This window comes from Amphiura filiformis, chromosome 14, assembly GCF_039555335.1.
Source record: "Amphiura filiformis chromosome 14, Afil_fr2py, whole genome shotgun sequence".
In the NCBI taxonomy this organism is placed as follows: domain Eukaryota; kingdom Metazoa; phylum Echinodermata; class Ophiuroidea; order Amphilepidida; family Amphiuridae; genus Amphiura; species Amphiura filiformis.
In genome coordinates this window covers 19,654,422-19,676,968 of record NC_092641.1, presented here as the reverse complement: position 1 = coordinate 19,676,968, position 22,547 = coordinate 19,654,422, and the positions used below count along the sequence as shown (strand labels likewise).

Sequence of the window (22,547 nt, the reverse complement as noted above, 5' to 3'; positions counted from 1 at the left end):
GATGTAGGTATCATTATGCCTCAAATCACGAATTATTGTAAGATTTAGTGCAGAGTAGGTTAGATATGAAAATGGAAAGTTACAACAAATGACTAAACACCTGATTCGTGAACTGTGTCATTTTGAAAGACTCTGCCTCTTTATCCTTCATCTCTATTTGTATTAGCAAGTAGATGATGTATATCTGAACGTTATACATTTATAAAACTTATAACCCCCCCATATTTTGCCAGGGGAGCTTACTTATTTGTGTCTTCTATACTATTCATCATATACCCCTGCATAACGAAATTCAACAATATTCAATATCCAAAGCAATATCCTCACTATAATAGGTCCCAAAAACAGAATTTTTCCCCACCCCACATAATCGCAAATTGACACGAAAGCTTCATTCCCATTTTTTCATCCAAAACGGTCCTGTCATACATCTTCCCCAATCAAACACATTTCTCTTGCATTTGATCATTTCCTACTCTTCCCTAGAAAAATCATTATAATACCAAATCTACATACCATGGAATTCACCATATCACGTCCAAGCACTATTCATCATATACCCCTGCATAACGAAATTCAACAATATTCAATATCCAAAGCAATCTCCTCACTACAATAGGTCCCAAAAACAGAAATCCGGCCCCACCCCACATAATCGCAAATTGACACGAAAGCTTCAATCCCATTTATTTCATCCAAAACGGTCCTGTCATACACCTTCCCCAATCAAACACATTTCTCTTGCATTTGATCATCTTCTACTCTTCCCTAGAAAAATCATTATAATACCAATCTACACACCATGGAATTCACCGTCACGTCCAAGCTCACATTGGGCGCCCCATTCCTTTTTTAAAGGAATTTTTATTTGGCTATTTGGGCGACATTTCACGGCTAATAGGTTCTCTGTGCTAATACTTTGATAATACAGATAATATGTATTAATGGGTCGAGGCGATTGCATTGAAAAACCTAATAAATTATTCATAACAGTTACGTAATCAATCGATAGTGCGGACACTTTTCATTTGCAAACCACCAAAATTCGTGATCTTTTAGCGTTGGAAAAGAAACCACGTGAATAGAGTGCCCTCTCAAGAATATCTACTCTCTGCTTGGGCTAAAAAGTTTTGGCAACCCTGTCATTAAGCATGTTAAGTCATGTACAGCGCTGGGATCATTTAAATCGGTACTAGCTACTGAAGAAGAGTACACAACTAACTCTTGCTGTTGTTTCACTGTCACGCAGGTATGTAAAATGTTTAAATATTTTATTATAATATTATTTTGTAATTTTATCTTTTAGATGACAAAATATGGAGCGACCTATAGACGGCGGAACTCAGTCTTCAGTGATAGTCAGTCATTTATCTATTGGTCATGAATGTTAACCGGGATACCGGTATATGAATATCATTTGGGCGCGACATACAGCATACAAATGCTGTTATTAATATTACTGAGTATCAGCGGCGCCGGCAAAATTTCCAAAGGGTAAAAGTCCAAGTCACATGACACAGGCTTCCAGAATGAGATTATACCGGGACACGTTTGCGCGAAGCGCGCAAACATGTGCAATTTTAATGCTAAACTGGGTTACTTGATGACCAATATTATACGATGGTAGGCATACGAGGTGTATTTTTTGTTGATCCGGCGAGCCCGCCGCCCCTTTTAGAAGAGTTTCGGAACCGCTGGACTATAACTTAGACAAGAGTATTGTTTTATTTTAGATTTTAGACACTTCCAAATATCTACGTATATATTCGGCCTACTTTCCAGTATTACATGTAGAATTAGGACCCGAAGGTCCTTTCTAGTCAGAGCTCCACTTTTATCCAGATTATGTAAGAAAATCATCCTTTGGGCTCAAAAAAGTGTTATCTAAGCAACATGATATTACACTCAACTATGCCTAGTGATGAGACCTTCAGTATCTTTTGTAATACACTTAAGGGATGGGGGTATGAACGTTTGGACAGTATTTATTGTGGGACATTAGAGCACATCAGACATATCGAATTGCATTCTGAATACGAAGAATGTCCTTCTGATATCAAATAATTTTGATTTTTGAAATTCGCAATGTAATACACATTTTATGGCAAATTATTAAAAATTGATATTTTTGATATTTAACAGTACTCGAAGTAAACTTTATAAGTATGATGATTTATACTTAAAGTGTATGTAGGTGGGATGAAAAACCGACGATCAATTGAAAATGTGACCTTTCGTATTGAAGATATAGATTTTTTTTCCAAAACACCCCAAAATTTTAGGTCTTTTGGGGAAAAAAAATCCATATTGTCCATATGAAAGGTCAAAATTTTCAATTGATTGTCGGCTTTTCCTCCCAGCTACATACACTTTAAGAATATATCATTAGATTGATAAAATTTACTTCGAGGACTATTATCAAAAATGTGAAAAATATCACATTTTAATAATTTGTCATAAAATTTGTATTATATCGTGAATTTCAAAAAAATTATAATTATTTGATATCAGAAAGACATTCTTCGTATTCAGAATGCAATTCGATATGTGTGATGTGCTCTCATGTCCCACAAAAAATACTGTCGAAACGCTAATGCCTAATAAGATTTGCAAATAAAAGACTAAGTAGTTTTATTTGAGATGGGTAAACGTGGCATATTTATTCTTTTCTTAAAGTGTCATGCATACATGCATGTTATATGAGAGATTTGCATTAATTTAGCTTGGAACTTCTCAACGATATACGTCATGCGTCAGAAAAAACCCTTCCCCAATGCATGAGAAAAAAAACTGTACCACTATCACAAAAAACAACTTTCCCCACCAAACAACATTAAAAATAATAAGAAAAAAAAAGAAAGATTATATACATATAGCTTGTTTAATGGGGGGGATTGGGTATAGAATTCAGGAAATATAGGCGGTAATCGGGTATAAACTTCAGGAAAAAAAGGGGGGGGGGGGCACACTAGTATAAAATTGTGAAAAAAGAGGTCATCGGGTAGAAAACTTTTAAAAATATTGAGCAAAATAATTCTGTTTTGTTCAAATCTGTCAAATTACTGTGTTACCACAGATTAGTGTTAACAGATGGGTTATAGTTGATATAATTGAAGACCGAATTAAAAAGACTACTTTGCGTATGACGTTATGTCAATCACACCAAATATTCTGTACTGCGTAGGTCAGCAACCAATCACGTCGCGCCTTTGCCCTGACGTCAGACGCAAAATAGTCTTTTTAGTTCGGTCTTCAATTATAGAGTTGATAACCTGTGTGACAACAGCAACGCTTCGTAAAGCAACCTGTAAAGTGTGCTGAGGCTTGTGGATCAACGTCTAGGCGTTGTGCCTGTGCGTAGCGCACTATAAATCACTGCGCTTTTTTCCCGTTGTTTGTATCTTTCAGTTAAAAGCATGTTCAAATGCTTATCTGAATAATAATATCAAGATATTAAAGTTTTTTTTGATTTGTTCGGGTTTTGACGATGTATAACCCAAGAAAGCCTCTTTAGAAGCTTATTTCCATCGAGGTCCATTTGAACACCGGGACGGGTTGGAAACAGTCAGTGGGTAACACCCTACTCTTTTCGAAACTGGCTGCGAGTATGGCTCACACGTTTTGGGTTTCCAAATATAATATATCTATATATAAATTGTAATCAGTCATGAAACTAAATTAGGCTAAGTCTAATTAATTTCAAATGATATCATTAAACACGACAAGAGTAATCGATTAACTAACTGTTCAAAACATAATATACTGCGCCAAAAAAAGTATCCTTACACTTGGAAAAATAATCACAATTTCAAAGCTGAACCATATTGGGGTAAATTTGTTTTTGTAATGGATGCACTCAAATCCTGCACATTAGGCTGCGTTCACATAGAAGTATACTATTCGGGTATACGGTGCACGTTTTGCAGGTGCACGCGTATAGCTCAAATCGAGCAAGGCAATTTCATAGTACCGGGTCACATAAGGCTACGATCGCATAGAAGTATACTATTCGGGTATACGATGCACACTTTGCAGGTGCACGCGTATAGCTTAAATCTAGCAAGGTAATTTCATAGTACCGGGTCACATAAGAGCTATTCGAAAAGGCCGTATACCTGCGTATAGTATAGTATAGTGGGAATCGTGTGTGTTCGATTTTAGTGCAGCGTATACCGTCCTAATTTTAAAAACCTAAACCATATGTGGGTAAATTCATTTTTTTTTTTTTTTCACTATCTAATTCTGCACATTATGACACCTCATTGAATGCAATGTGACCTCAAGAAGTAAAGTTACAAGCATTTGATAAGACGAAGAAAATGGGTAAACTGACATACTCGCTATTCGCTATACGAAATACGCTCATTCGATCAGGCTGAGCTCATATAGGAGTAAACAATCTGAACTCAGCCTGACCGAATGAGCGTCTTTCGTATAGCGAATACCGTATACCGTATACTTCTATGTGAACTCAGCCTTATGGCACATTATTGTAACGTTACAAGCAATTGAATAGACAAAGGTCCAGTTTTAAAGGAGATAAACTGGCATAAGGGCAAAAGAATCTAACAAACGTAACAAAGAGACAATACAGTTTCTTCAATGAAGCTTTATTTAAAGCAGTATTCAGGCTGAACGCTGGTCACAGATTCTTTTGTTATGCATAGTCGCGCAAAAAGTCGATCGATACATGTTGAAATCAGCATAATTCAGAAATACACCTTTTTGCTTTGAAATTAATTTTCTCGGTCAAATATAAAGCAATATTTTTTTTCCGTCAGTTAAAAAAATAGTGATTGGATGTACATTTTTTTTTAAAATCCTGGTGTTAAAATTAGGCATGAAATTTTGTCTTTTATACTGTAAGATTTTTGATTTTTATAGATCTTAATTTCGCCCGCGAGCTTTTTGCGGAATTCATGTTTTAGCGTTTCAAACTAATATAATTCGCTAAAGAAAGCTATTTCCCACATCGTGTGGGTCTATATATTATAGTTTTGTCAGAATATCCGTTTTGATTTCACCTTTTTCCACTTGCAACTCGCAAAATGTCCAACCAGTGCTTCATTTCTAATATAACCAGCAGAAATAATCGATATTTCTATTGTGGCTTGCAAAATCATCCATCCATGGGTACATTCGCGAGTCGATTTTGACAAAATTGGTAGTCGGAATTGAAAAATGGTGCAATCAAACCCGAAATTCTGACAAAACTATGACATATAGCCCATTATGATGTGCTTTAGAAAGTTGGGAAATATCTTTCGTCAGCGAATTATGTTACTTTTGTGACGGGATTCGAAATATTAAATATTATTATTTAGTATCCTTTTAATTTTATTATCCAAATCACGAAGTGCGCCTTTTTAAAGGCGAATTTTCGTTTTGCATTACGTCATTATCAATCAATCAATTAACTGGTAATACGCCTCGCTGATTGGCTGCTTACCATGCGGTCTCGCCGGAGTGGAAATTTCCCCACTCCGGTGATGATCGTTCTAGATTCTGGTGTGGCGTATTTTAGCATGTAATTTGGCCCGGGTTTACAAATCAGACTTTTGCCGTGGTGTAGCGTGTTATTGGTGGTACGGCAACTTGTGTTTACTGTTACCTGCTGCCCGGTTACTGTGACGTGTGAAACAGCCTGCTGGCCAGATTGAAAGCTAGTGTTGATTAATATGTGAGATGTTACTACTTTGTGGAGATAAAGTATATTTTGAGAAACCGTAGTATGTTACATAGATGAGACAAGTGCCATGAATAAATCAATAATACATTGTTGAAGTAAAACGAGATATCACTGCAGTTTTCTTTGAGGTCCATCACAGACTCCTCCAGTGCATAGCCGGATTCTAGCTCCGGCAAGCCCACCTATAAAACCACTTGCTAAGTACCTAGCCGCTCGGTCCCGTCACAAGTGGTGGCAGCGGTGGGATTTGTTTGAGATTAGGAGGAGTTGTGAGTTAGATGGACCCAGAAACTGAGGTGATGTAAACGGAGAGTAACAAGTTGAGCAAGTAGTAAACCCGAAGTCTTGGAGGACCGTGGATTCAAAGAGAGGTGGAAGAGCAAGTTGAAATAAAAATAGAGGAACAGTGAGAGTATTGAGCAATGTCGGGAAGTGAAGTAGGAAAAGATGGAGGTAGCCCTGGATGGAAGGAGAAGTGGGAAGGGCCTCGGCCCGGTGATAGTAATGCATCAGAGTTAAAGTCAACAGAGGGCAAGGTTGAACCAGAGCAATTGGAGGAGGCAGGCAGTAATGAAAGTGATATTGAGAGTGAGTCCGGAAGTAGTTTAGGCGCTGTTAGTGACTCAGATATGTGGGATGAACCTGATGATAGAGGGCGAAAGGCTGCACGTTCTAAGAATATAACTCGGAAACGAAGGATAGTACTTCTGAGGAAGGAAACAGACTCAGAAGAAAGAAGTAGAACAGTTGCAAAAGAGAGGTAGAAGAAAGGCTCGGAATGTGTCGGAGGAAGAGGCACCTGGTAGTGATGTTGAGGGTGATGGTGCTAAACAGGAGCGCAGAGGGAGACGGTACAACCTTAGATCTAGGGGATCTGAGAAGATGGCTTCAAGGTTGGAGGCAAGTGAGGATGTTGACTCTCGAGAGCAAGATGCCCTGATGAGAGCAGCGAGGAACAGGCTTGATGTGAGTAGTAGAGATGCGGACCAAGAGTTCATGGAGGAGCATCAACGCTACCAGTCGAAAATGGCAGAGTTTGATAGGGCGAAGCGTGAGCACGAGGAAGAACTTGCGGATATAGAATGGGAATTGAAGGTGAAAGAAAGGACTATTGAGGAGGCAAAAAGGGCTATGAGGGAGGCTGAGTGGAATGAGCAAAACCTGGAGATGGCACGCAGGGAAAGGGAAAGAGAACAATTAGAGAAAAATGCACGAGCGGAACGGGTGGTGCAAGAATTAAAGGCTGAAGCCCGAAAGAAGGAACAGGAAGCACAGAAGTTGGAACAGGGAATGCAACAGAGAGTACAGGAATGTCAGATGAGAGATCGAGAGGTGCGGTTGATGGAACAAGAAGTGCAAGGGAGAGAAAACCGAGCACAGGAGAGTCTTAGAGAGCATGAGAGGGTGGAACGAGATATGGCAAGAAGACGCGAAGAGACTGCACAAGCACAACGTGAAGAGCGGCAGCGAAAAGACTTACAAGAATGGGGAAAGAACACCAAAAGTCAGGCATTCCAATTGGAAATGTCGCAGAAGGCGAGCGAAGTTGAAAGTGCTATGCGTGAAGCCGAATTGCGAGGGGTAGAGTTGCGAGCACTGCAAGACACGGAGCGTGAGCAAAAGTACGGGCCTGTGAATATGGCATGGCCATCCAGAGAAGGAGTGGAAGTAGGTTGTCAGACCGATGATTCCAATTCAGGAGAAGAAGTGAGACGGCAGTCTAAGAAGCAAGGTCGGCAGAATAGAAGAAAAGGACTGCGCCAAGGGCACAAGGGTACTGACACTGCAGAGCAAAGCCAGCCGCCCCCCTTAAGGCGTGATAAGAGGCTGAAGGGGAAAAGCCAATTTGAGGCCAAATTTGGATCCCTATCGGGAAAGGCAAAAGCAAGGGGCACTCTGCGTGGCCAGGAGACTAAGTCAGGTCAAGTTGGGGATAAAAAGTCCAAAAAGGAGAAGAATAAGGTACGGATGTGTTCGAAGAAGTCACAATTGGCTAGCGAGACTGAGACTAGCAGTGAAAGTGAATCAGAGTCTGACTTTAGGCCTAAATCGTCTCCCAAGAGAGCATCGGTGTCAAAGAAGAAGAAGGCGATAGAAGTAGAGAGTGAAACTGAGAGTAGCGATAGCAGTGGGAGTGACTCTGACACATTGTCAGAAAGTGAAGGCAAGCGTAATAAAGTCAGCAAAAAGGCTAAGAAGAGCACGTCAGCGGTAAAGCTTCTGAGAGAATCCAAGGGGTCTAGTGAAGATGAGACTAAATCACACTTAGGAGTGAAGTCGGGTAAAAAGAAGTCTTCAAAGGGGAAGAAGTCACGGGGAAGGAAGAAGAATAAATCTGCACTGACATCCACAGATGAGTCCACGAGTGCAGACGACACAGTTAAGAAACGAGGAAGTATGAAGCCCCCGAAGTTCAATGGGAAAGGCTCATTTAAGGACTTTGCCGCCCAGTTCGATGCGTGTAGAGACTACAATGGCTGGTCAGATAGGGAAGCAGCATTCCAGATGTTTTCTTGTTGCCAAGATGAGGCACTGGCCACGCTGAATGTGAATGATATTAATCCACGTGAGGCTCGTTATGCCAAAGTAGTGAAGGTACTTAAACGAGAGTTCGGCCCACGTGAGTGTCCCGAGAATTACTTCCTGTCTCTTTCTCGGCGTGAGCAAAAGCAAGGAGAGAGCCTCCGTGAACTGGGGAAGCAGATCAAAAGGCTAGTGGAGTTGGCGCACCCGAAGTCTGAGAAAGCGGAGAAAGATTACATAGCTAGAGAACATTTCAAGAGGGCGATAGCTGATACAGAGTTGCGCAAGGAACTCTTCCGGTCGACCCCTAAAACCCTGGTGGATGCTATAGGGCTTGCTGAGAATGTAGAGTCATTCTGCAAGACAGAACAAACCAGGGGTCGTGGGAAGCAGGTTGGCTATAGTAGAATAGCGAGTGAAGAGAGAGACTACTCACCCAGAGATTCTGAAGTGAGTGAGTTGATTGCACGTGTGAGCGAGATGGAGCGTGACTTGAGGTCAGTTAAACAAGCTAGACCTGAAGTTGTCTCTGGTAGGATAGAGAGGAGTGATAGTCTTGGATACCAGAGTCAAGATGAAATGGTGAGGGTCTTGCTAGAGAAGGTGGAAGGAATGGAGAAGACGATGAGTGGCGTGAGCCAAGGTCCAGTTAATAAGGGTCCTCGGCCACCCCCAGCGGCAAAGTCACAGCAACCACCGCCGAATGGTAGAGTGAGTCCGCGTCCTCCAGCTCGTCAAGACTCCCCACGGAGATGCTTCAAATGTGGAGAGCCAGGGCATATGCAGAGGTCCTGTCCCCAGCAAGCTGGTGGAAGGGTAGACCAGTGGAGTGAGTGTCGCAATTGTGGAGGCCGTGATCATATTTGGTGGCAATGTGAACGCCCGTTGGCATGTTTTGAGTGTCATCAGGAAGGACACATGTACCGGAATTGTCCTGCAAGATGGCAGGGAAACGAAACGAGGCCAAACCAATGGTCCTGGGGGAGGCCACCTATGAGGAGGGACCAAAGCTGGAGACCGAACCAATTTGCGAGACAGGGGAACAACCAGAGTCAGGCATCTGGGAGACCGAACTTCTCACGGACATAGGAGAATTCGCCTTGGGGATAGGGGGAGAATGAGCCGGGGAAATAAAGGATCTATGGGTTTCAACTGTCATACAGGGAGAGAGAGTAATGCTTTGTGTTGATTCAGGGGCCTCCAAAGTAACATTAACACCAGAGCAGTACCGTCAAATTCCGCAGGCGAGACGACCACCATTGAAAGAAGAGAAGGTATACTTGCGACAGGCTGATGGGTCCAGAGTACAGATAATGGGATCAGCCTACATGGAAGTGCAAGTTGGTAGTCATGTTGAGAGTGTGCCAGTGTACGTTGCACAAGTCAGCGATAACTTGCTGGGAACGAATTTTCTGAGGAAGTGCGGAGCTAAAATAGATTTTGATAGTCTGCAGCTGATAATTCGTGGCGAGAGAGTGGATTGTCGCACAAAGGATGACAAACCATTGTATTCAAAACTGGTTACGTCATCAGAGATTCGTATACCTGCAGAACATGAAATGGTGGTCCCTGCATGCTTGGCTGGTAACAGGAGAGGTAGCATGATGTGTTTGGTGGAACCCATAGATCAGGGGATAGAAGATGATGACTTGATGGTAGCCCGAGCCGTAGTAGACGCTAGCTCGGAAACCATACCAGTGAGAATTATGAATTTGGGCTCAGAAGAAAAGGTGCTTAAGGCAGGAAAGGTAGTTGCCCGTTTGCTCCAGATCGAGGAAGAAGATGTTGAGGTCGAATGCGAACAGTCGGTTCGCAGATGTGAAGAAGTGGGAGCGGAAGTGGAACTTCCAGAGCACCTGAAAGAATTGTACGAGCGGTGTGCCACTGACTTAGAGCCTGAGGGGAAGAGACAGATTTTCGAGCTACTCGTCAAGTATCAGGACATATTCTCGAGGGGCGAGTATGACATAGGGCGTACCAAGTTGGTCCAGCATAGCATTGACACACAGGGTGCCCAGCCTATTAGACAGCCATTGAGACGCTCTTCACCTGAGCAGAGGACAGAAGTTGAGAGACAGGTGGCTGAGTTATTAGACAAGGGTCTGATACAACCTTCTGATAGTCCGTGGGCAAGTCCGGTGGTTCTTGTGAAGAAGAAGGATGGGTCAAAGAGGCTGTGTTTGGATTACAGGAAATTGAACGAAGCTTCCGTCAAAAGCGCTTACCCGCTGCCGCGGATTGACGACTCGCTCGATGCGCTAGGAGAGGCGAAGTTCTTTTCTACTTTGGACCTTGCGTCAGGCTACTGGCAAGTAGAGCTGGACGACGATGCCCGTGACAAGTCTGCATTCAGGACAACAAGTGGCCTGTATTCCTGGAATGTACTCCCCTTTGGGTTGTGTAACGCACCTGCCACGTTTGAGAGGTTGATGGACAATGTGCTGGCAGGCCTGCGTTGGGAAGCGTTGCTGGTCTACCTAGATGACGTCATTGTATTTGGCCGTACAATTGAAGAGTCCCTGACAAGGTTGTCCTCAGTGTTTGACAGATTTGGAAGTGCCGGGCTGAAGGTCAAGCCAAGTAAGTGCTCCCTACTGCAGAAAGAGGTCCGGTATTTGGGACATATTGTGTCCGAGAAGGGGATACACACAGACCCGGACAAGATAGAAGCCGTGAAGGACTGGCCGACGCCAGTTACACAGACACAGGTCCGTAGCTTCCTGGGACTAGCGTCATATTATCGGCGATTCATACGTGATTTTGCTGATACGGCTGCACCATTGCACAAGTTGACGGAGAAAAGTGCAAAGTTCCAGTGGAATGAAGATTGCGAGAAAGCCTTTGGCACATTGAAGGAAGCATTGATAACGGCACCAATTCTTGCTTACCCTAAATCAGCAGGACAGTACATCCTGGACACAGATGCAAGTAATTTTGCAATCGGTTGTGTACTGTCACAAGAGCAAGAAGGGGAAGAGAAGGTGATTGCATATGGTAGCAAGTCACTGAAGAGGGCTGAGAGAAACTACTGTGTGACGAGGCGAGAGCTGCTAGCAATTGTGGAGTTTTTGAAGAAGTACAGACATTACTTGGGAGGGGGCCAAGTGAAGGTGAGGACAGATCACAGCTCCTTAAGGTGGCTGTCGAACTTCAAGAATCCGGAAGGCCAACTCGCCCGGTGGTTAGAAGTAGTGCAAAGCTTTGATCTCTGCCTTGAGTATCGCCCTGGTAGGCGTCACCAGAATGCAGATGGGTTGTCCAGGCGCCCATGTAAACAGTGTGGTCGATGGGAAGGGCAGATGGCCAAAGAGGCAGAAGAAAGCCAAGGACAGGAAGCAGAAGTTGAGGAAGCTGGGTTAATAGAAACAAATGAGATTCCTATGGCCACGTGTGAAATTGGGATCCAGACAGACCCAGAACATGAGCTGGGGAAGGCTGAGGTTGCACGAGGCGACACTGAGACAGTGTATAGCAGCGGTGAAGAGCACACTCCGGTGGTTGAAGGAGTTGGTGTTATGCTGGACACACCAGTGACAGAAGCAGCAGAGAACAGTGACACTGAAGTATGGCTAAGGCGTATCACTACCATGCCTGAAGTTTCGCTGACTTCTATCCGAGAAGCTCAAATGGCTGATGAGACCATGTCACCCATTATAGTGTTGAAGGAATCTGGGGGTGAACGACCCAAATGGGAAGACGTTGCACATCAGTCAGCTGCACTAAAGACATACTGGGGCCAGTGGGACATGTTGACGGTGAAAGAGGGCGTCCTTCTGAAGCGATGGGAAAGTGACGATGGCAAAAGAATTCAAATGGCTACTAGTGCTTCCGAAGTCATTAAGGAGGAAGGCACTTGATGCACTGCATGCATCGAAGACTGCAGGCCATTTGGGTCGAGAGAAAACCTTGCCAAGGCTGCGAGAACGGTACTACTGGGTTGGTATGAGCGCTGATGTCAGAGTTTATGTGCGGCAGTGCGTAGACTGTGCCCGTAAGAAGAACCCTCCGTGCAAACGTCGAGCCCCTTTGCAGCAAACCCGTGTTGGAGCCCCCCTAGAGCGAGTAGCAATCGATGTCTTAGGGCCCCTTACAGAGACTCACCAGGGAAATTCATATGTCCTTGTGGTAGGAGATTACTGGACTAAATGGATGGAGGCATACGCCATACCTGATCAGCGTGCTGAGACAGTAGCAAACAAATTAGTGCATGAATTTGTGTGCCGGTTTGGAGTTCCCTAGAACTGCACTCAGACCAAGGAGGAACTTCGAGTCAGAAGTTTTCAGTGAAATGTGCAAGATACTGGGCATCACCAAGACAAGAACTACCCCTTATAACCCGAAGTCTGATGGTTTAGTGGAGAGGTACAATCGTACCATAACCAATGCAGTGTCGCTGATGTTGTTGCCACTACAAGACCAGAAGGAGTGGGACAAGTGTCTACCCTATGTGGGCTTTGCATATAGATCAAGTGTCCAAGCATCTACCGGTGAAAGCCCTAATATGATGATGTTAGGACGTGAAGTATCTGCCCCAGTTGACCTAGTGTTTGGTGCAGTGCCTGGAGAAGGAGAATGTGCAACTGACTATGCAGAAGAATTGAGGGAGAGAATGAGAGGTGTACACGAAAGGGCTAGGCATGCTCTTGAAGCGAGTAGTAGACGTCAGAAGCGGAACTATGACCGCCGAACACGAGATCCTATCTATAAGGAGGGTCAGTTTGTGTGGCTGTTTGATGTCAAGAGGAGACCTGGCTTGTCAAAGAAACTAACACTGCCATGGGAAGGTCCCTATCTAGTGGTGACAGCACTATCGGATGTCACCTTCCGCATACAGAAAACGGCCAGAAGTAAACCAAAGGTTGTGCATGCGGACCGCCTCAAACCCTATGAAGGACCAGAGCTAGAACCATGGGTCTTCGAAGCTCCAGTCCCGGCAGAGAAACAGTCTGAGTTGGAGACTGATGTGTTGCCAGAGGTGGAAGGATTAGTGGAAGCACCTAAACCGGATGACCCTGTAGCAAATGGGGACAAACCTACAGAGAGTCAAGGAACTGAAGAGAAGAACTCAAGTACGAAACCGGACACAGAGAGACCAAGTATCTTGAGGAAATGTCCAGTAAGATCGGGAGAGAAGAAGAGAGTTCAGTTCAATCCAGAAGTGGCAGTGCGACACATTCCAAGGTGGAGAAAAGGCAATAGAGTCCCAGGGAGTGGACGTATGGTGGAGCAGGTTGGAGACACAGGAGAACCTAAAGGAACACCTAATGTGAAAGACACATATGGACCCCAAATGTGGGTGGGACGTCGGAATCCAAGCCGAGTCAGACAGAGACCCATTAGGTATCGTTAGCCTAAGAGTAAACCAGGAAAGATTGCTGAAAGTAATGATCCCTTATATTTTCTTATATTACAGAAATCGACATGGCTTCTGATTGAGAGTGGATGAAGAATGGGAGCAGGAAAAGGAACGATGGCAAGAAGATTTCTGCCGTGAGTACCAAGTCTGGGAGAGAGAATTAAGAGAGAGGGAGAGAAGAATGAGTCAGGCGGAAGGGTACTATCAGCACTGGATGGAAATGAGGAGACGGGAACGTTGGCAGTGGGAGATGGAGTTAATGGAAAGAGAACGGAGGGTCAGTGCGCAGGAAAACGAGTTGGGTATGCTGGAGCGGAAATTAGAAAGAGCAGAAAGGAAGTTAAAGAAACAGCAAGAGCGGGTAGAAAGGAAGGAACATGAGAAGCGGCAATTGGACAGGAAGATCGAGGAGGCAGAGGAAGAGATACAGAGACTAGAAGAGCTCGAGCGGCAAATCATGGACCAAGAAAGAAAAGAGAAGAAGGAAGCAGAGTATCGACAGAGTCTAGAAGAATGGTCGCAGCTAGGAGCTGAAGAAGACTAGGGATCTGCTGTCATCAGAAGACCGACTCCATGTTGGACAAAGGATATTTTGGCTTCAGGCATGCCAGATGATCAAGCTGACTACCATTGCCAGGAACTTGTTGGCTTCAGGCATGCCAGATGATTAAGCTGACTACCATTGCCATGACTGAGCCGGGAGGAGCATAGGACGCTATATATTTAAAAATGTTGTAGAGTAAAATGTGTATATATATGTGTAGTGTAAGACAATTTCGAACCCCGTTAGTGTTTCAAAGATCACATTTTGACGGAGCGTCAATAATGTTGGGAGGGGGCTGTGTGACGGGATTCGAAATATTAAATATTATTATTTAGTATCCTTTTAATTTTATTATCCAAATCACGAAGTGCGCCTTTTTAAAGGCGAATTTTCGTTTTGCATTACGTCATTATCAATCAATCAATTAACTGGTAATACGCCTCGCTGATTGGCTGCTTACCATGCGGTCTCGCTGGAGTGGAAATTTCCCCACTCCGGTGATGATCGTTCTAGATTCTGGTGTGGCGTATTTTAGCATGTAATTTGGCCCGGGTTTACAAATCAGACTTTTGCCGTGGTGTAGCGTGTTATTGGTGGTACGGCAACTTGTGTTTACTGTTACCTGCTGCCCGGTTACTGTGACGTGTGAAACAGCCTGCTGGCCAGATTGAAAGCTAGTGTTGATTAATATGTGAGATGTTACTACTTTGTGGAGATAAAGTATATTTTGAGAAACCGTAGTATGTTACATAGATGAGACAAGTGCCATGAATAAATCAATAATACATTGTTGAAGTAAAACGAGATATCACTGCAGTTTTCTTTGAGGTCCATCACAGACTCCTCCAGTGCATAGCCGGATTCTAGCTCCGGCAAGCCCACCTATAAAACCACTTGCTAAGTACCTAGCCGCTCGGTCCCGTCACACTTTGAAAAGCAAAAACGTTAACCCCAGAAAAAGCTCGCGGGGCAAAATGAAGCCTATGAAAATCGAAAATCTTACACTAGAAGCCTAAATTTCACACCTAAGTTTAACACCAGGGTTTGAAAATAATATACAGTACCAAGCATTATAGTTTTCTTCTGACATTTACCGAAGAAATGAAAATTATTGCTTTTCATTTGACCGAGAAAATTAATTATTGCGTGAAAAGGTGTAACTAAAAATTTTGCTTATTTCAACACCGAATTCGATCGTTTCAAGCGCCTAATTAAGTGTTCAACCTGTATTAACAGTTTTTACTTCTCCGTACTTTTCATAACTTCCATTTTATTTGTCAGCTATTTGTTTCAGTTTTCTTTTGTTCCGTTTGTTTTTAAATTAGAGGCACGCACAAATTAAACATTTATCACTCTCAAACCAGATGTCTAGTCTGTGGAGTTTTGAATAGGCCAGTTTGTCACTTTTAAAACGGGACCTTCGTCTAATCAAAACTTTGCTTCTTGAAGTCACATTGGATTCAATGAGGTGTCATAATGTGCCGAATTAAATAGTGCATGTATTAAAAAACAAATTTACCCCAATATGGTTCAGTTTTGAAATTGTTATTATTTTTACAAGTAAGCAGTATTGACAAATCAAGTAATTTAGAATATGAGTCATCCCGTGTTCAATTTCTGAATCCAAACATAATAAATTATACTAGCTAAAAGAAATCATGATTAAATAAAAGGAATTTATAAATTTAAGTATCTTATTCTTTAAAGTAATTTATATAACTATAAATATTTAGGATTCTTATTTACTTAATCATGGTTTCTTATTACTACAATATAAAGTTATATCAAGGAACTTTTATATTATTGTACTATCGGGAATTCACTATCTCAGTAGACATAATATTTAATATAGCCTACTTTTAACTTTCAACATGGATATCTTTAATATTTAAAACTGACAACACCACTTGCTTATAGCCCTTCCACATTGTATATATATAGAGAATTTCCAAGCTAAATGAATGCAAATCTGCAGTATTTTGCAAATCTTATGAATTCCGCATGGCCGGATAAGTTTCAATAGAAAGTGAATGTCTCGCTATGCGCAGTCGTGCGTTTCATAGGGCCTATTGCCTAGAGCGCACGGTTTGAGCCCAAAGTGAGGCTACTGGCGTAGTCGGACATTTCATATTGCTTAGATAGCACTTATTGAGCCCAAAGTGTGGCTACTGGCGTAGACAGATGTTTCATATTCAGCATCGAAGTGGTTACGTAATTCTCTTGGTTACCGGATCACGCTACTTTGGTATGCCTTCGAGTGCCATATACTTTATGTGGTGATCATTTCGATCGTGGTTCATTACTCTAGCGCGTGATCCCGTTGACATAGTAACATTACGTAACTTCGATACTGAATTGCTTAAATAGCACTTAGGGACCGTTCACAAACACTTGTAGGGGGGCCTGATGCAAAAAGGGGGCTGTAAATTTTGACCCTCCTAAGGGGGGGCTGAAAAAATGACCACAAATTTTCCTGGAAAAATTAAGTTTATATGCTTTTCTATGGGGTTGACCCATAATTTTCATGTCAAAAAGGGGGGCCCTGAAAAATTTTCGCGATGAATTTTTTGCATCAGCCCCCCTTACAAGTGTTTGTGAACAGTCCCTGATTGAGCCCAAAGTGTGGCTACTGGCGTAGTCGGACGTTTCATATTGCTTAGATAGTATGCAAATTGTGATGGTCGAAATATAATCACGAGGTGAAAGATGGATAATTGTTCCGTTCCACGAACCGGTACGGCGAGTGGAATGGAACAATACACCGAGTGATTATATTTCGACCATTACACGAATTTAATTTGTTTTATATCACCCATACATAAATTCTGTTGCTCAAAAATATTATTTAAAGGAGTATTTCGTGATCCTAGCATCCTCTATTTATGTCATTTTTCATTAGATATCCACGGAAAAAAACCTATTCCCAAAATTTCAGTTGATTCCGATTTTGCGTTCACGGGTTATGCATGATTATGTGTATTACACTGCTCCATAGACAATGCGTTGTAATTTCGTTCTGGTGCACGCGCACCAGAACGAAATTCAAATTTCACGATATCTTTGCTAAACGAATTAATCTGCAAGAAATATTTTGTACATAAACATTATGTAGCCAGAGGTTTCCAGGGATATAAAAATGTCAACATATAAGAGTCAGGAAAACTGATAATATCCTTGTACTGATAACAATTAACATACCACTTGGGTGAGCACAAGATCATCTCGGATCATGATATAGGGTCACTCCATATGAAATCAAGGAGGCGCCCCACCTGACCCCCTCAGATTTGCTTTATATTTTAGTCATATGTTGTACCTGTAAAAATATTTAAAACTTGCAAATTTGAGGTCTGTAGCTCTTACGGATTTTCTGTGGCAGCCATTTAAAGTTGGAGTAGGGGGGGTGTCTAAATTTGGACCCAAAAGTTGCCCTTTAAATAAATTTCATCTTTGGGAGTCTGTGCCTTTATAAAAAGAGAGAGAGAGAGAGAGGTCTGAAACATTGTATACACACTAACTGCATGCCCAATTTGTCAAAAAGTAAAAAAATAAAAATTTCTGAAATATAAGTTTAAATCTTTTAAAAATTCAACATTAATGTTGCTTGGTATCAAAAATCACACGTAAAGCTGTAAGCACTCTTGGTCATTGTTATTCTTGGCTCAAATGTTCTTTGGAAAGTTAAGATATAACATTATGAATTGAAGTTGGAAAGCTTCCAATTGAAGAAATCAAAGTTTTCTCGGACAACAAACAGTTATTCATCTTCAGTGAGAGCATGAATGACATAACACCGTTCGATTATAAACTATATAATGTGGACTAAATTTAACTTTAGGAAGCGGTGAGCCCCGGGGGTTCTCAGTACAAATGACCATACGGGGACGTGCCGCAAATATGGGTAGCATTTTCAGCCTCTTGGTATATCAATGACCCCTTTTTCAAAGCCTGTTTTGGTATATGAATGGGTCCTTTTTTCAAAATTTTCTCGATTTTTTCGGAAAATAGCCCAATTTTTCGTTAATGTAGCAAAAATTTTCAAAATTTTCCCAAAATTTTGGGAAAATTTGTAAAAACCAGGACAATTTGGGTTAAATTCGGCCGAAAATTTTTACTTTTGGTATATCAATGGGTCCAAATTTCTTGAAAAATTGGTATATTTATGGGTCCACTTTCAAATTCTCAGCGGCACGTCCCTACCAAAACCAAACTTGAGTACCCCCCCCGGGCGGTGAGCGAGTATGAAAAAACCGCCTGTTGATCAAACTTGGAATGAACTGAATTGATGCACGCATTATGTAATCGTTCATTTCATCGCAACCAGTCAACCGAATCAAATAAAATTTTCCTATAATATGGTGCACAACAAAATAAGCTATGCGCTACATTTTTAATTTTTGGATTGTGATGTCTATTTTTCGATTTACGTTCAATTTTATTTTTCTGGGACACCCTGTACTCGACTTAGGAATTGTGGCCATATTATTGACAGTACATATACCCGTCACTTCAAAAGACGAGTGTCCACTGGGGGAAATAATGTATAATCTTACATCGAATACATGCACTCAATCATGATGTTTGATACTAAATAAGGGACGCACCATTTGATATCAAGGGGGGGGGGGCTGGGTAGTTGGGCTCGTGACAAATTTTTTTTTTTTTAGCACCTTGGTGAAGCAAATTGTTTGTTTTTTAGCCCCTGGATGAAGCAAAAATTTTTTTTTTCAACACCTCGGAGAGGCAAATTTTTTTTTGCAATCGTAAAGTCCTATAATTTTCAACAATTTGTTTGTCGAGTTGTAAAAATGTGTCCATATTTTTAATCATTTTTACGTTTTGTAGCAACTAAATTTCGAGTGCCACAAAAAAACATCATTATTTTTATGTGTAAAATTTTCTTGAAGTATAATGAACCTCTTCTGGCGCGAAATATTTTGGCATATTAAAGCTTAACTGGTGAAATATGGAATAAATGCGCGAAGCGCGCCTTAAAAAAAATTGGTGGTTTTAGGTTAATTTTGTCAGAAACCCACATACAGGCGTCAACTTTGGGGATGATTGTATGATGGACCACCCTAGCAAATATTGGGGATTTATCCCCGGGATCTACGCCTATGCTCTCAAGCAGTCATGTGGCACAGATTTCTATAATAATTTTGACAATGGGATGGAATTTGGTGAAAAACTGTGAAGTAGAGTGAATCAAGTGTTTTCACTCACAGACCTGGCTCACATAATAACTTTTCATAAACAAATGCGCACAAAATACGTACCAGTTTGAAGGTAAAATATATTCTTGATGAAAAAAGGGATCAAATTCGCGCGAAGCGCGAATAAATTTGGCAATATAAAAGCTATATGAGGTTCATTTTTCTTCACTATTCTGTGACAAATTTTTTTCACCCTTGACATGAAATCTTTTTTTTTCTGGTCCGAGGTGGATCAAATTTTTTTTTTAGTCTGAAGTGGAGCAAATTTTTTTTTTTTTTGCTCAGGTGGCGCGACAATTTTTTTCTTCAAAAACTACCCAGCCCCCCCCTTGGTATCTAATGGTGCGTCCCTAATGAGCTTCTTTGGTCATAGGTCTACAATTATCTGAATAAAAGTATTTACAGTGGGCGGAGCTAAAGCATTAACAACACACCATGAATAAAATCAGTAATTTTCAGCAAATAAGCTGAGGCCAAAGATTTGCTCCCACACTGAGCCAAAAACGACACCGTCTATGCGGGCGTGTTATTAAACAGCGGTATTTGCTTACCATTTGGGCAGTAGTACGGACAAGGGCTATGTTGTAAATCGAATTCGCTCTTCAGTGTTTAAAAGCTTTTAAAGTAATACTAAATGTAAGTATATGTATGAGATACATTGTACAAATAATACTAATAATACTAGTAGTACTACCTTGCAGCCTTTAAAAAAAAAAAAAAAAAAAAAAAAAAGTATTTTTTATTATTTAAGTATTATGTACCCCAGCCCGGGTACCACAGTCTAGCCTTCCAACTAAAAATTGACTTTTTCATTGTTTTATGTAAATGTTTATAATAATTTTTGAATTTACATTATTTTCTTTCAGATCGTGTATGTCAAAATGGCCGTCGAACCTCCAACAGGTCCTCTGAAGGTGTTGCTGTGGACAACCGGGCGCTCATTATCAAATGCGTTTCTCCAATGTATGACTTATGTGCCGGATACTATCGCGTGGCATGAACCATACTCGCAGCTCGGTAAATTCTCCAATGTGGTTGAAGGACCAGCTGTTTCCAAAACTGTCCAAGAGTTGGTTAAGACTCTAGGAGGGGCATCTGCAGTAGCCAAGATTGAAAGTGGGTACGACGCAAGTGATAAAGATTACGATTGGCTGAAGGAACAATTGGAATCTGATTTACCTGATGGGAAGAGAATGCTGTTTGCCAAAGCTCATGGAGCATATATCCGTAGATTTTCACTGTTTGATAAACTCCCACAGGGGTTCCGCCACACTTTCCTGATACGAAACCCTAAAGCAACGATGATGTCCAAACTAAAGATGTCCCTGAAACTGCAAGCGAGATCCGTTAAGCTTCCAGAGCTTCCTCGGGATCAATTTCGTATCTATGAGTATTTGATTGAGTTATTGAAGTATCTCAAAGCTGAAGGTTTGGAGTCTCGTCCTATCATCATTGATGCGGACGATTTGTTGGAGAATCCAAAAGAAATGCTGGAAGCATACTGTCATGAAGTAGGTATTCCATTCACAGAAGATCTACTGACTTGGCCAGCCGGGGACGACGTCATGACAAAGATGTGGATGACCCCGAAACAAACCATCCTTACTTTTGGCGTAATGGGATTTGCCGAAACGACATTCGCATGCACAGGCTTTAAGAAGAAACCCGTATCTACTTTTGACGCTAACAAAGACGACGAATTTCTCAAGCAGTTTCCACCAGCTGCTTTGGAAAAAGTGAAGGCGATTCTCGAAAAGGAAATGCCGTTCTACGAAGAAATGTATCGCCAGAGGCTGACTGTAACCAAGTAACCGCATTAACCATGATTGAACTCAAACTTTGATTTGGACAAAAAGTATAATACACACATGCATTGAGGATATTAAGTTTACGTATACATGTACGTATACGTATGCGTAATAAATTATAAATATAATGTCTGTACACGCCTCATACACGGGATACCCTCGGGATATTCTTGTATCGACATGATGATAGCTTTAGTTCACGTGACGAAGTACACGTATTAGTAGATTTGCCACACGTCGCGTTTTGTACGTGGTCGTGAGCGTGTAGCAGCTTAATTTTAACTTAACGTGTTTAACTCGAAATAAATATAGTTATGTTTTCATTAGTAAGTTTAACCCTAACTTTTAAAGGGCACAACGGAAAGAAGGAACGAAAAGGAGAGACGATACCATTGCCACCTTTCGACCACAGGACCCGCCTCGCGTGCCAAGTAGCCGCCTGGCGGCATCGCCGACCGGTAATCACGGGTGTTTCTCTGGCCCGGTCAACGAAACTTTAAAACCACTCAAAAAGAGTGAATTTGAACTCGTTCAAGGAGTCAAGGAGTTAAATGAAGGACAACGTGCACGTCGTGAAAACGTGCGAAATATCCATAGATACGTAAACACGTGACGCCATCAGTAGGCTGTAAATATGGCACGGTTGAAACTATATTAACTAATTCTAGTAAACACTCACTAACATAGACTATTTGCTTTTTTTTTACTCGCAATCCAACTTTTACTGATCGCCAGTGGTGTAGCAAAGGAGAGGGGCAACTTTTAAGGGGGAGGGGGGCAAACTTTGACGGAAATGGTCGAAAATGGGCCAAAAATACACACAAGGCTAAAAATCTTAATACTAGTTTCTGGGCGACCAACGTCCCACAAGGGAAGCACAAGGGGGCAATACTTTCACTTTGACCCCCCCTGGCTACGCCATCCACTGCTGATCACGTCTTTACAGAATGGTCGACTGCAGATCCGTCAGAGTAACGCCAGAATGGTCGACTGCAGATCCGTCGGAGTAACGCTTTTCAATGGGAAATGAACTTTGCTGCTTGGATGATGTCACGATGAGGTTAGCATTTATTCCGTATTGAAAAGCATGTTCCGACGGATCTGCACTCGACCGGCCTCTTTGTCGAACCACGGGACGCAGTAGTGGCGCATGAACGCGCGACGTGCATATTATTATACCAACTCTAGTCAAAAATTAACAAGAATATTAATATATTTCTGACCATTTCAGAAAAGTGTAAAGGTTTGTTTAAGAAGAGTGTTTTCTTTTTCTATTACCTTTGAAACAACTGTCCACAGTTACACTATTTTCGTTTTTATAGGCCTATATGTATGTCAATGAAATAAATGCTTTGTGTACCAGCCATAGGCTTCAACATAAAAAGTCCAAGTTTTGAGATATTTTTTCAAAATA

The 22,547-nt window shown here is 41.8% G+C and overlaps 1 protein-coding gene across 1 annotated transcript; it reads left to right on the top strand.

The window, feature by feature from the left end:
* The first annotated feature begins 1,127 nt into the window (after positions 1-1,127).
* On the top strand, positions 1,128-21,181 carry LOC140169811 (uncharacterized). The gene is made up of 2 exons (XM_072193115.1): positions 1,128-1,249; positions 20,192-21,181. Exon 2 carries the CDS (start codon positions 20,207-20,209, stop codon positions 21,134-21,136), a length of 930 nt encoding a protein of 309 aa, XP_072049216.1. The 5' UTR covers positions 1,128-1,249; positions 20,192-20,206; the 3' UTR covers positions 21,137-21,181.
* The last annotated feature ends 1,366 nt before the right edge of the window (positions 21,182-22,547 follow it).

Excerpts from the sequence above, each read along its gene's own strand:
- LOC140169811 (XM_072193115.1), top strand. The coding sequence starts at position 20,207 with ATGGCCGTCGAACCTCCAACAGGTCCTCTGAAGGTGTTGCTGTGGACA.